This window comes from Rousettus aegyptiacus, unplaced genomic scaffold (assembly GCF_014176215.1).
Source record: "Rousettus aegyptiacus isolate mRouAeg1 unplaced genomic scaffold, mRouAeg1.p scaffold_m13_p_3, whole genome shotgun sequence".
In the NCBI taxonomy this organism is placed as follows: domain Eukaryota; kingdom Metazoa; phylum Chordata; class Mammalia; order Chiroptera; family Pteropodidae; genus Rousettus; species Rousettus aegyptiacus.
The window spans coordinates 33145554-33157959 of NW_023416306.1; the positions used below are offsets into that span (position 1 = coordinate 33145554).

Here is a 12406-nt window from a genome sequence, read left to right on the forward strand (position 1 = left end):
TAGTTATCATGCTTTACATAGATCTCCAGCTTATAATTACGACATTCTCTGTTTTAAGCTGATAACAACTTCACTTTAGTTGCATATGAAAACTACACTTTTACTTCTTGGAGTACTTTTTTGATCAAAACAAACTTTTAAAAAGTTGGCTAAACCCATTAATAAGATAGTAAAAACCAATTTAGAGGGTAGAGAATGTCTAGTCTGTGTATTTCCCTCCCTTTTTTTCTTATAAGCAATATAACTCGAGCACAAGGAGTTTGGGATTCAGAGACATCCAGCCACCCATGGCCCCAGACCTCTTTTCTCTTTGACTTACTCCTCTCTAGTCTGTGCCCAGGTTCAAACAAGTTTTACATAATTACAATTGCCATTAAAATTTTTAAATCATTTTTTCTCTTACTAGTACTATGTATATATAAAAATCCATATTGCTCTCAGATTTAAAAATGTAAAAATGGCTGGTTACTATTGCATATGGTGGAGGTATCATTTCCCTTTTTGTTGGATATTTAGGTGGCTTCTAAGTTTTGGTTATTATATTTGGCCTGACATCAATGCCTGTAACGTTTAAAAATTACTATTTTGGATTATTTCCTTCTAAAAAAGACTCGACTGTAAGTTTAGTGTATCCCTTGGTATAAATTGCCAGATTGCCTTCTGAAAGGTTTTAGCCATCTGTGCTGTCACCAGCAATAGAGAATAAGTCTCCTTACACCTGTTGCCCTCGTAGGGATTGTGACGTCTTCCAAAAGATTGCCTGTTCACCATCATGTCTTCCCAATTGCTTTAAAACCAAATAGAACTAAAAGCAGAAATCCCCAAGTACATAAATACATAAAGGACCTCACAGTCAGTGCGAAGGAAACATAATTAGAGAATATGCATACGGAACCTTATTCAGCGAGGCCAGTGGTCTCCATGAGTGGCAGTTTTGCTGCCAGGAGACCTTTGGCAATGTCTGGAGACACTTTTAGTTGTCCACAACACCTTGGAGGAAGGTGATCCTGGCATCTTGTAGGTAGAGATGCTGGTAGGCATCCTACCCTGCAACAAAGTTTTATTGACCCAAAACACCAGTAGTGCCAAGTCAAGAAACCCTGAGTTAGGATGCTAACCCATGAAAGTGTTCTGACAAATATCAGGTGCCCCAATCCTATTATTACTCATCCTTGAGAGACACCTTATTTCCCTTCCATTGATTGAAATACAATAAGCCACTAACGGCCTCCCTCAATAAATGTTAATCCAGAATATTTTCGCTGGAATTCAGCCAGGCCCAGTGTTCCAGGTAGGAGTGTTCAGACAGATGGTAGGCAGGATGTTCTAACTGGGTTGGCTGTGTGTTTGGGATGCACTGTTTTTCTCTTAGGAGGTTGGTAGATCGAAAACTCTGGCCGACTGCTCCCGTTTCATTAGTTGTGCCCAAAGCCCAGAACCAGATACAAGATGTTTCCCAGGGATGATATTCATGGAATGTTGAAACCTGGAGAGGGATAGTTGTTCTTAACTTCTTTGGATTATAGATCCTTTTTGAGAATCTGATAAAAGGTACGAACACCTTGTTAGAAAGTTTATAAATGGATATATACACAAAGTTGTGCATCAGGTTCCTACAAATTGAACACACCACTTTGTGTATATGCCCATGTATAAGTTTGTCCTCTGTTAAAACACTCTCTCTGGTCTAAAGGTTTTATAAAAGACAGCGTTGAGAATGGAGAAGCTGTTGGAAAGGCCCAGTTTCCTTAGAAACAAGTTAATGTTCTTTTTTCAGTATGAGGCAGCACACATTCCCACTTCTTTCTTCTGTCCCCATGGCAGACATCACTAAGTGATCACTGTATTTGATCCAGACAGGCTTGCATTCTCTCCCCAAAGCACCTAGAGTCAGTGTGTGAGATGAACTGCTTGCCATCTGTTTCCATGCCATGAAGAAGTAGGGCTGGCGAATGCCGTTACTGGAATGTAACTAGTAATACTCCGACATCAGAGTCCAGGATGATCGGGTTGCTCGTCCTGATAGATAGAGTTCTGTGCTGAGTGCAGTCCACTCACATGCTTCCGACCGTCAGTTGTACCAGTTAGAATAATCTCTTGTGGCCAAGTCCTGTATGTCTCTGTAATTTAGCTCCAGTTAATTTTTGAACATTTACCAAAACATGTAAGAAAAAGCCAGCCTGAGGCCTTCAGGAAGCAACACCGTCATGATCTGTATGGCCTGTGTCTTGGAATTTGAGCTTTTTTCTGAGGTTGTTCCCCTTATTGCTGGAATATGGAGAGCTGACCTTAATCTGCAAGGCTGAGATAGAAGCTCTTTGTACTTGATTTTGGCAAGGCTGAAAAACGGTATTTCCCTTTTGTAGGTTTAAATGTCCCGGAATGGCCCTGCACCTGCTCATTTGCTAATCCTGAGCCTCTGTGATATTCATAACAATGAATTGGACACGTCTAGTTCTTTCAGTGCACAGACGTTTCTCTTTTTGTTCCCTGTGTTTAAACTTCTGGGCACTAGTCTACCACCTGTGGCTTGCATGTTCATGAGAATTTTATTTAAGTGACTATTTCAGCAAGTCTTCTCTTGATCTGTAAGCTGTGCAAGGTCAGGAACTGCCTTTCATTATTTCTGCACTACCTGACACCCCTCTGTGTACGTAGTACGCTGAGACCTGGTAAGTTCCTTTGAACTGAGGGGTCTACTACAAGAGTTAGAGGTTAAGTGCACTTGCACTGGGTTCTGAAATGCGTGCAGTGCCTAAGAGGCAGCCGTGTGGTATGAGAGCACTGCACAGAATCAGGAAACCACACATCTGGCTTCTGGTTTCAGCCTTATTTCTCCCTCTCTCTGACCTTGGTTGGTGTTAGGTTACCTTTTACTGGTCAGGTATTTTGTAGACTGTCCTTCAGTTAAGATTTGATGTTTTTCTAATGGTTACACTGGGGCGACACCTTTTGGGGAGGAAGGCCACACAGAAGAAAGTGCCATTTTCATTACTTCACATCGAGGGTACATATTGTCAGTATGATTAGCACTGTTGATGTTAATCTTGACCTCTTGACTGAGGCAGTCATTGTCAGGTTTCTTCACTATCAACTTACAGTATTTTTTCTCCCTGTATAGTACAGTCTTTGGAAGAAGTCACTATGCATAACCAACACTTGAAAGATTGAGAAATACATTCCATTTCCCTAAGGGCAGAGCGTCTATAGAAGTTGTTTTGAATTTTTCTGTACAGATTTGGCTCTTATTTATATCAGTAGGGACTCGGATATTTGTTTTATACTTTGAGTTATAATTCAATACTATTCTTTTTCTTTTGCTCCAATTGTTCTACCTTTGGCCATGGGGAACGCTTTCAGTTGACTCCATTGTCCATTGGACATATCCCCAATGTTGTGGATTTGCCTTTTCTTTTTGCTCTTTTTTTCTTTTTTTTTACACTCTGGTTGGTATGCTCTGTCCCAGTCCAATCAAGCATTTCTCTAAGGAGCCCTGTTATTTTTACTGGCGAATGGTATTAGAAACCAAGATCTGAATACTTGTTGCCATTGGGGTATCATTGCTACTAGGCCTTCTCAGCTGACAGCAGACATACACGCGTGTATACTCATCTGTGTTATATACACGTATCGATAAATATTTCTGTATGTATCCATCTGTGTCTATATTAAACATGAGCTAAACATTTAAATTAACAAAGTATGTAATTGGATATGTTCTCAGTTTGGTACACTGCTCAGTTGTTTTACCAGTTTTCGTGACTCAAACATTTTTGAGAAACTGCTTGTGACCAAGACTGGTCAGTGCTTATCCAGATCCGGTCATCTTTTTTTTCCCCAGCAAAAATACAACATTTCTAATCTTTCCTTGCAGTTAGGTATGGCCAAATGACTAAGTTGGCCAGTGGAAAAAGGAAATTGTGAGTGGGGCTTACAGGAAATCTTTTGAAAATGAGGACAGTCCACTGGCACATCCCTTTCCTTTGCCTTTCCTCCCCCTTCCTGCTGCCTGGGCCTCAGACAAGGTGTCTGACCGCTAGCAGCCATCCTGAAGCATGAGGTATAATCATGAGAATGAAAACCAAATGCTAGGATATTGAAACAAAAAGAGAGGCCTGGATTTTTGATGACTCAGAGCTGCTATACGAGGCTCTGAATTGCCCATATCCAGACTTCTTTTTTTTGTGAGGAAAAAATAAACTGTCTTTTGGTCTTTCTATTTCACCCAGCCAAACCTGATGCTAACTTAGCCACCTTTCTTTCGATAGTGCCTTTAGATACTGTCTCAAACTAGATCATTTTCATGAATGCTTATTTGTTACCCAGAAGACTTCTTTGGAAAGGCCATTTAGAATGGGGAGTGGAAAAGGGAGATTAAGACGTTAGGTTCTAGAAGAAAAGGAAGGAGAACCTGGGGAGCTCAGAGGGATCTACCTGGGCAAGACAGATAATATCGTGTTGTCATGGAGGTGAGTGAATAGGAGTAAGACCTTGGGGATGTGCATAAAAAATGAATAGTTATGTGGGCCTTGCTGGGAAATCTCCTTCTCCTGGATTCCAATGACATAAGTCTTAGGTTTTTAGTTAGAGTCACACAGGTCACAGGTCCCTGAAGCTATGTGTTTTTGTTTTGTTTTGTTTGTTTGTTTTTAATTTTTCCAGTCTGGTTTTTCCTCTGTTTAGGTGGGTAATATCTATTGTTTTATCTTCCAGTTCACTGATTCTTTTCTCAACTGAGTTTTAAAGTTTTGGATGTTGCATTTTTCAGTTCTAAAATTTCCATTCGGTTCTTCTTTATATCTTCTATTTCTTTGCTGAGACTATTTTTTCATTTACTTCAAGTATGTTTTAATTGGTCATTGAAATATTTTTCTGGTGGTTGCTTTAAAATCTTTGTCAGATCATTTTAACTTCTCTGTCATGTCAGCGTTTGTATCTATTGGTTGTCTCTTTTCGTTCAATTTGAGATCTTCCTGGTTCTTGATATGATGAGTGATTTTTGATTGAAACTTCTGGTCAGTGGTGAAAGCCCTGACTCCTTGCTGACATCCTCATGGGGGAGGGAGGGGACCACATTACTGTCAGGTGGAAGTGGAAGTGCTGGCATCCCCACATCCCTCCAATGACACCACTGTGTTGTTCTTCAGGTCCGAGGTCCCTAGCTGGAGTGCCTTTTTCTCTCCACCTTTGGGACTCTTTTTATGTTTGTTTTAAATATAAAGTCCAGAGTTTTTAGTTCTGCTTAGTGAGAGGAACAGGGAAAAATACATCTCTTTCCTCTTCTTGGAAGTAGAAATTCGGTTCAGTTTTGACTCTGCCCAGAGTTCCCGCAAACTCCACAGATTAAGGACCTCAGTCCAAGGAGACCGCCCCCACTTCTGATGCCAGTCACAAGTTCTCGATGTCCCCAAGCCACATGTACTTTTGCCTAGCTAGCTATAAATTCTAGGCTTTCCACAACACCCTCAGGTTTAGTAATTCTCTCGAACAACTCAAAGAACTCATGAAAGTTCTATACTTACAATTACAGTTTTATTGTAAAGATGCCACTCAGGAATAGCTGAATGGCAGAAACTCATAACACGTGATCTGGGGTGGGAATGGGGGGAAGGCAGAAGCTTCTGTTGGAGTTGGGGTGCCACCTTTCTGGTACATAGATATGTTCACCAACCGGGAAGTTGGCCAAGGCTCATGGTCTAAAGTTTTTATCTGATGTTTTATTATGTAGGCATTATTGATTAAGCCATTGGTTACATGATCGAAAGCCATCTCCAGTCCCTCCCAGCTCCCTGCAGGATGGGTGTAGTAGGGCCGAAAGTTCCAACCCTCTCATTATATAGTTGGTTCTTTTGGCCACCAGCTCCATCCTAAAGCTCTGTAGGCTTCTCCCACTTGGCTCATTAGCATAAACTCAGGCATGGTCCACCTGGCTCATTATAAATAACAAGAGACACTTCCATTACTCAGGAAGTTCCAAGGGTTGTAGGAGCTCTGTGCCAGTAGCTGAGGACAAAAATCAAAAACATTTTTTTTTATCATATCACAGATTATATTTAAAAAATTGCTTTTTCTAACCAATAAAGTTTACCTGTTTTAGAACATTGTGACATCCTTTTAGTAAATTTCAATCAACTACAGTTTCCTTGTAATTTAAGAGTTGAGAACACACATTGCCCTGCCCTATGTCCTCTTCAGATAAAGTGCCTGGTTCAGGAAAAAGACGAGTGTGTCTTTTACTGAAGTGGATTCTCCATCATAGCAGGGACACACTTGGTATATAGACACATCCATCGATATTTGTCCCTCCCTTCTTTCCCCAAAGGAGCCAGTGCATCAATCAGATGAAAGAGGTGAAGGAGCAGTGTGAGGAGCGGATAGAAGAAGTCACCAAAAATGGGAATGAAGCCGTAGCTTCCAGAGACTTGAAAACAAACCAAGGCCAGCAGGTAACTCTGGGTATTTTTTTGCTGAGGATTTCCAGAAGGTATTCCTATCCCTTCTGCAGGCATTTATTTCTTATCTGCTGTCTGATTTACTCTCTGCTGCTCTCCCTTATGGGTTTGGTTCCCTGAGACACAACAGCCTGGTCCCAGGGTGCTGGGACTCTGACCTGGAAGGCTGGACTCTGGCCTCAGGCCCTGTGCTTGAGACTACACCAGGATCACTTCAGCTGAAGCACACAGCCGCTCTGGGAGAGAGTTGCTGCTGTTTCCCTGTTTTGAAGGTGCTGGGGCCTATGGAGATAGTTAAGTACTACGGTCAGGGTCGTACCACCTGGTCAGTGGTGGAGTGATCAGAGCCTGTGCTGTGAGGCTACCTTCTTAGTAAAACACAGCCCATGAAATTGCTGCTTGAAGCCTTCTGGGAGATCTTTAGTTTTGTGTTTAAACATAGCAGCTTTATCGAGATATAATTTATATACTATACAGTTCACCCTATGTAATATTTATAATTCACTATTTTTTTAGTATATTCATAGTATTATACAACCATCATCACAATCAATTTTAGAACATTTTTATATCCCCCAAAGCAACTCCATACCTATTTGCTCACTCCCTAACCCCCCAGAGCCCTAGACAACCATTAATCTATTTTCTATCTCTGTAAATTTGCCTTATCAAATCATACAATATGTGGCCTTTTGTTGTCTGGCTTCTTTCACTTAGCATAATGCTTTTCAGGGTTTATCCATGTTGCATTTATGAAGACTTTATTCCTTTTTCTGGCTATATAATATTCCATTGTGTGGCTGTTCCACATTTTGTTTATGCATTTGTTACTTGATAGATATTTATGAATAATGAATAATAGACTATTATGAATAATGCTGTGAACATTCATATGCATACTTTTGTGTGGACCTAAGTTTTCATTTCTCTTAGGTGTGTACCTAGGAGTGGAATTGCTGGGTCATATGGTAATTCTATGCTTAATGTATTGAGAAACTGCCAAACTGTTTTCAAAAAGTGATCATACTCTTCTACATTCTCACCAGCAGTTTATGAGGAGTCCAATTTCTCCACATCCTTGCTAACTCTTATTATCTTTTTCATTACAGCCATCCTAGTGAGTGTTGGGTGTCTCATTGTGCTTTGGATTTGCATTTCTCTAATAACTAATGATGTTAAACATCCTTTCGTGTGCTTTATTGAATGTTTATAGATTTTCTTTGGAGAAATGTCTATTCGGCTCTGGCTCCTTTGTCCATTTTTAAATTATTTTGAATTGTAAATTTTTCATATTTCTTTATATATAAGATATTAGATGATTAACAAATATTTTTCCTATTGTTTTTTTTTCTTTCATTGTATTCATTAAAGAACAAGTTTTAAATTTCGATCAAGCCCATTTTATCAGTTTTCTTTTTTGTGACTTGTTCTTTTGGTGTTTTATTTGAAAAGGCTTTGCCTAACCTAAGGTCATGAATATTTACTGTATTTTCTTCTAAGAGTTTTAAAGTTCTTAACTCTTACATATAGTACTATGTTCCATTTTGAGTTAATTCTATTTTTGTATGTGGTGTGAAGGTAGATGTCCAGCTATTCTTTTGCATATAGATACTCAGTCTCAGTATCATTTATTGAAAAAAGAAAAACCCAAAACTATTCTTCAATGAATTGTCTTGACATCCTTATCGAACATCATTTTCAGCGTGAAGTTTTATTTCTGGGCTCTTGATTCTATTCCATTGGTCTGTTTGTCTGTATGTCGTACCACATAGTCTTGATGACTGTAGCTCTGTAGTAAGCTTTGAAATCAGAAAATATGAGTGCTCCAATTTTGTTCTTTTTCAAGATTATTTTGGCTATTCTGAGCCAGTCGACTTTCCATATGAATTTTAGGATCCACTTGTCAGTTTCTTCAAATCCAGGTGAATTTTGACATTACAATTGAATCTGTAGATTAGTTTGGGAATATTGCCATCTTAACATTAAGTCTTCTGTTCTACTAATGTGGGATGTTTTTCCGTTAAAGTCCTTTATAATTCTCTTTCCACAGTGTTTTGTAGTTTTCAGAAGCCTTGTACTTCTTTTGTTCAATTTATTTGTATTTTTTATGCTATTATAAATGGAATTGGTATATTTTCAAGTTGTTTATTGCTAGGTGTATAGAAATATAATTCATTTTTTATATTTATCCTGTATCTTGCAGCCTTGCTGAACTTACTAAGTCTAATAATATTTTTCGTGATTCCTTTGTATTTCCTATATGCTTTATCATGTCATCTAAAAATAGATATGGTTTTACATTTTCCTTTCCAATTTTTATGCCTTTTCTTTTTCTTATTGCCCTGTCTAGAACCTCTAGTGCAGTGTTAAATAGAAATGGTAAGACAGACATCATTGTCTTTGAGCACAGGACAAAGGCATTAAGTCTTTCACTATTAAGTTTATTGTTAGCTGTATGTTTTTCATAGATGGACTTTACTTATCAAGTTGAGGAAGTCCATTCTATTCTTAATTTGTTGAGTGTTTTTATCAAGAAGAGAGGTTGGATTTTGTCAAATTCTTTTTGTGCATCTATTGAAACGATCATGTGTTTTTGTCCTTCATGCTATTGATATATTACATTAATTTTTGCGTGTTTTACCTTGCATTTCTAGAACAAATGTCAGTCATGGTGTATAAAATCCCTTTATTCGATTTGATTTGCTAGTATTTTGTTGAGGATTTTGGTGTCTGTATTTATGATATTGGCCTATAGTTTTATTTTCTTGTAATGCCTTTGGCTGTGGTATAAGGGTAATATTAGGCTCGTAGAATGAGTTAGGAAGTATTCCTTCATCTTCTGTTGTTTTTGGAGGAGTCTGTGAAGATTTGGTATTGATTCAACTTTGAATGTTTGGTAGAATTCACTAGAGAAGCTTTGCAGGTCCAGGCTCTTTGGAGGAGAAAATTTTAAATTACTGATTCAATATTTATAAAGTCTACTCAAATTTTTCTGCTGCTTCTTGAGTCAGTTTTGGTAGTTTGTGTCTTTCTAGGAACTTGTCTATTTCATTGAAGTTAAACCTGTTGGCAAACAGTTGTTCATAGTATTCCCTTCTATATTTTACTACTTTTTTTGTGTGAGGTTGATAGTGCTGTCCCCTTTCATTTCTGATTTTAGTAATTTGAGTGTATACTTTTTTCTTGGTTAATCTGGCTAAAGGATTGTCTATTTTGTTCATCTTTTCAAAGAAGTAACTTAGTTTCATTGGTTTTTCTCTATTTTTTTATTCTTTATGTCATTAATTCCTTCTCTAATCTTTATGATGTCCTTGATTTTGGTTCGGTTTGCTCTTCTTTTTCTAATATCTTAAGGTGGAAGATCATGTTATTGATTTGAGATTTTTGTTTTTTTTAATATAGGTCTGTAAATTTCCCTGTAAGCATCCTTTAGCTGCCTCCTTTAAGTTTGGTTTGTTGTGTTTCTTTGTTTTAATTTTTCTCAGGGTACTTTCTAATTTGCCTTCTGATTTCATTGACACATTGGTTATTTTGAAAGTATGTTACCTAATTTCATTCTTAAATTTCATTCTGCTACTGATTATTAATGTCATTCTACTGTGATTGGAAAACATACTTTATATGATTTCAGTCACTTTAAATTTGTTTGGACTTGTTTTGTGGCCTAGCATCTGTTTGTCCTGGAGAATATTCAATGTCCACTTGAGAAGAATGTCTATTTTGCTCTTGTTGAGTAGAGTGAATCAATGTCTGTTCAGTTTATTTGATTTATAGTGTTGTTCAGATTTTCTTTTTCCTTGTTCTTTTGCCTGCTTGTTAATCCATTACTGAAAGTACTTTCTGGGAGATCTTGACTCAACCTCAGGTCTTCTGATTTATGCCAGGCAACAGGGCACAATTGGGGCGGATTGTGGCATTTGTCAGGGTTTCAGTGTTCTCATTCGTCAGAAGGATGTGGTGGTCTATCGCATTGCTCGGGGTTGTTGTAAGGTTTCTGACCATGGAGCCCCTGTCCTGGCCATCCTGTGCTCCTGTTTCAGCTCCAACCTCCCAGTGAACCTCAGTTGAAGTCACAGGAAGCAGCATTGCCCCGGCCAGAGGAGCCACAAGCAAAAGGAAACATGCCCAGTAATGGCGAGCCTCAGACACCAGTCCCTAGTTCTGAGAACATTTTGAATTTGAAAAGGCAGGTCAAGAAAGGTAAGTGAAGCTTGAAAATTACATATTTAAACCCTCTTCAGAGCCCCATTCAAATAAAAAACATAGTGGCAGTTCATGCCCTCTACTCCGTACAAATACTTGGAGGGCAGAGTGCACTGCTGGAGGCAGTCGGTGAGCCTGGTAATGGGGCTGCAGGTGGCAGGTGAGTGTCTCTCTGGGCACCTGGAACTGGGGCCACAGGGCTTTTTCTGTCTTACTGGTCTCATCCCTGTAAACTATGTGCCTTGTTCTTTGGTAGCTATGTGAAGAAAGGTCCAGACTGTGCCTTTATTCAGGACATTGGTGGGACTGTGGGATTTAGGGGAGGTGCCCAAGTCCTGGGCACTGTCAGTGGCGCCCAAGTACTTGTCTCAAACAGATATGACAATCAGATAACCTCAGCAGTACACCCTTTTCTCCTTGTAGGTTGTCTCTGTAATCATGATAACTCTATCCAGATTTTTTTTTCCGAACCATTTTTCTCCTCGTGGTTCTGAAGATGAACTGCAGACATAGAGAAGACAAGAGTCTTCTGCTGATGTCACAAAATAAATCACCCGCTGCCCCACCCATGCAGTCCTTGAGAAGGCTCTGCGAGTTGAGCAGTATTAGGATTTTTGTTTTTGTTTTAATGAAATTAAATGCTGATGGGGTCACAACTAACTCTGTTCTATGCACAGAGGAAACCAATGACATTCAGGTCATCAGTGAGGGAGAGCTTCGGAGGGACAGCCTGGGGCTGTCACCAGCGCCAGACCAAGAACAGGGTGTGGAAGCAGACAGACATGCAGGTGGAAGAGACGTGGGAGATGCCGGAGGCCTTGGCCTGACCCCGCAGGCGCCAGCTGCCCTCGGGGTGAGCCAGGGAAATCAGAACGTGGAGGACCTGGAGCGAGACCAGCTTGTCATCCGGGATGGGCAGGAGGAGGAGCAGGATGCTGACAAACAAGGTGGGCGAGAGGCTCTGGGGGCTGCCTTTCCCTAGTCTCCCTCCTGACGTGAGACGGGTTTGCCCTGAAGTTTACCAAACAGCAGTTCACAATCCGGTGGTTCATTTTGTTTGTTCATTCATTCAATATCCATTATCAAGTAGGAGGCAGGACAGAAGAGCAGTGCACTCACCAGCACCTGGGGGTTTCAGAAATAATATTCACAGGGTCAAGGGGGCTTTTCAGGTGGAGGACCTTGATGGGTGTTTACCATCGGGTAAAGGTAGGCCTCCTGGCAGACGATGTGCCTTGTCTTTGTCTCTCCACTTCCTCTCAGTGTCACCAGTCAGTGCCTGGTGACTGGAGGAAGGAAGGATTGGACAGACGAAGCTTTGTGCAATTTGAGTGTTGCAGAAAAGGGACATGTGAATCCCACCTTCCTGGTTTGGTTGACTTTTTTATTTTTTAAAGGAAAATATGGGAAACTGAGAGCAACAGGATATTACGGGATGTATTCTGGTTTCTTAAAGATGTGAAAAGTTTCAGTCCTAGCTGAGCCAGGAGCACTTATTGGGGACACCTGTGTTCTGGGATGACCGGTAACAGAAATTGGGGACTGGGTTTATTTGCAGAAGTTATCCTGATTCCATTTAAATATAATTTTCATTCAAGTGCCGTCTTCTGGAGAATGTGTTCTCACAAGTTCTCAGTTCAACAATTTAAAAAAAATAATAAAAAAGGAACCTCGGTGGCTGATCCAGTGGCACTCAGGTTTCAGACCACTTAGCAGGTCACAAAGTGTAAAAGCTCCTGAGGGGCCTGTGG

The 12406-nt window shown here is 39.9% G+C and overlaps 1 protein-coding gene across 1 annotated transcript in view; it reads left to right on the forward strand.

Annotated features, from left to right (window-relative positions):
- Positions 1–12406, forward strand: part of GOLM1 (golgi membrane protein 1) — a 49879-nt gene that overhangs the window by 29238 nt on the left and 8235 nt on the right. The window contains exons 6-8 of the mRNA XM_016130331.2: positions 6323–6446; positions 10493–10652; positions 11333–11602. Of these exons, the coding sequence (XP_015985817.2) occupies positions 6323–6446; positions 10493–10652; positions 11333–11602 (554 nt within the window). The remainder of the gene's footprint in view (positions 1–6322; positions 6447–10492; positions 10653–11332; positions 11603–12406) is intronic.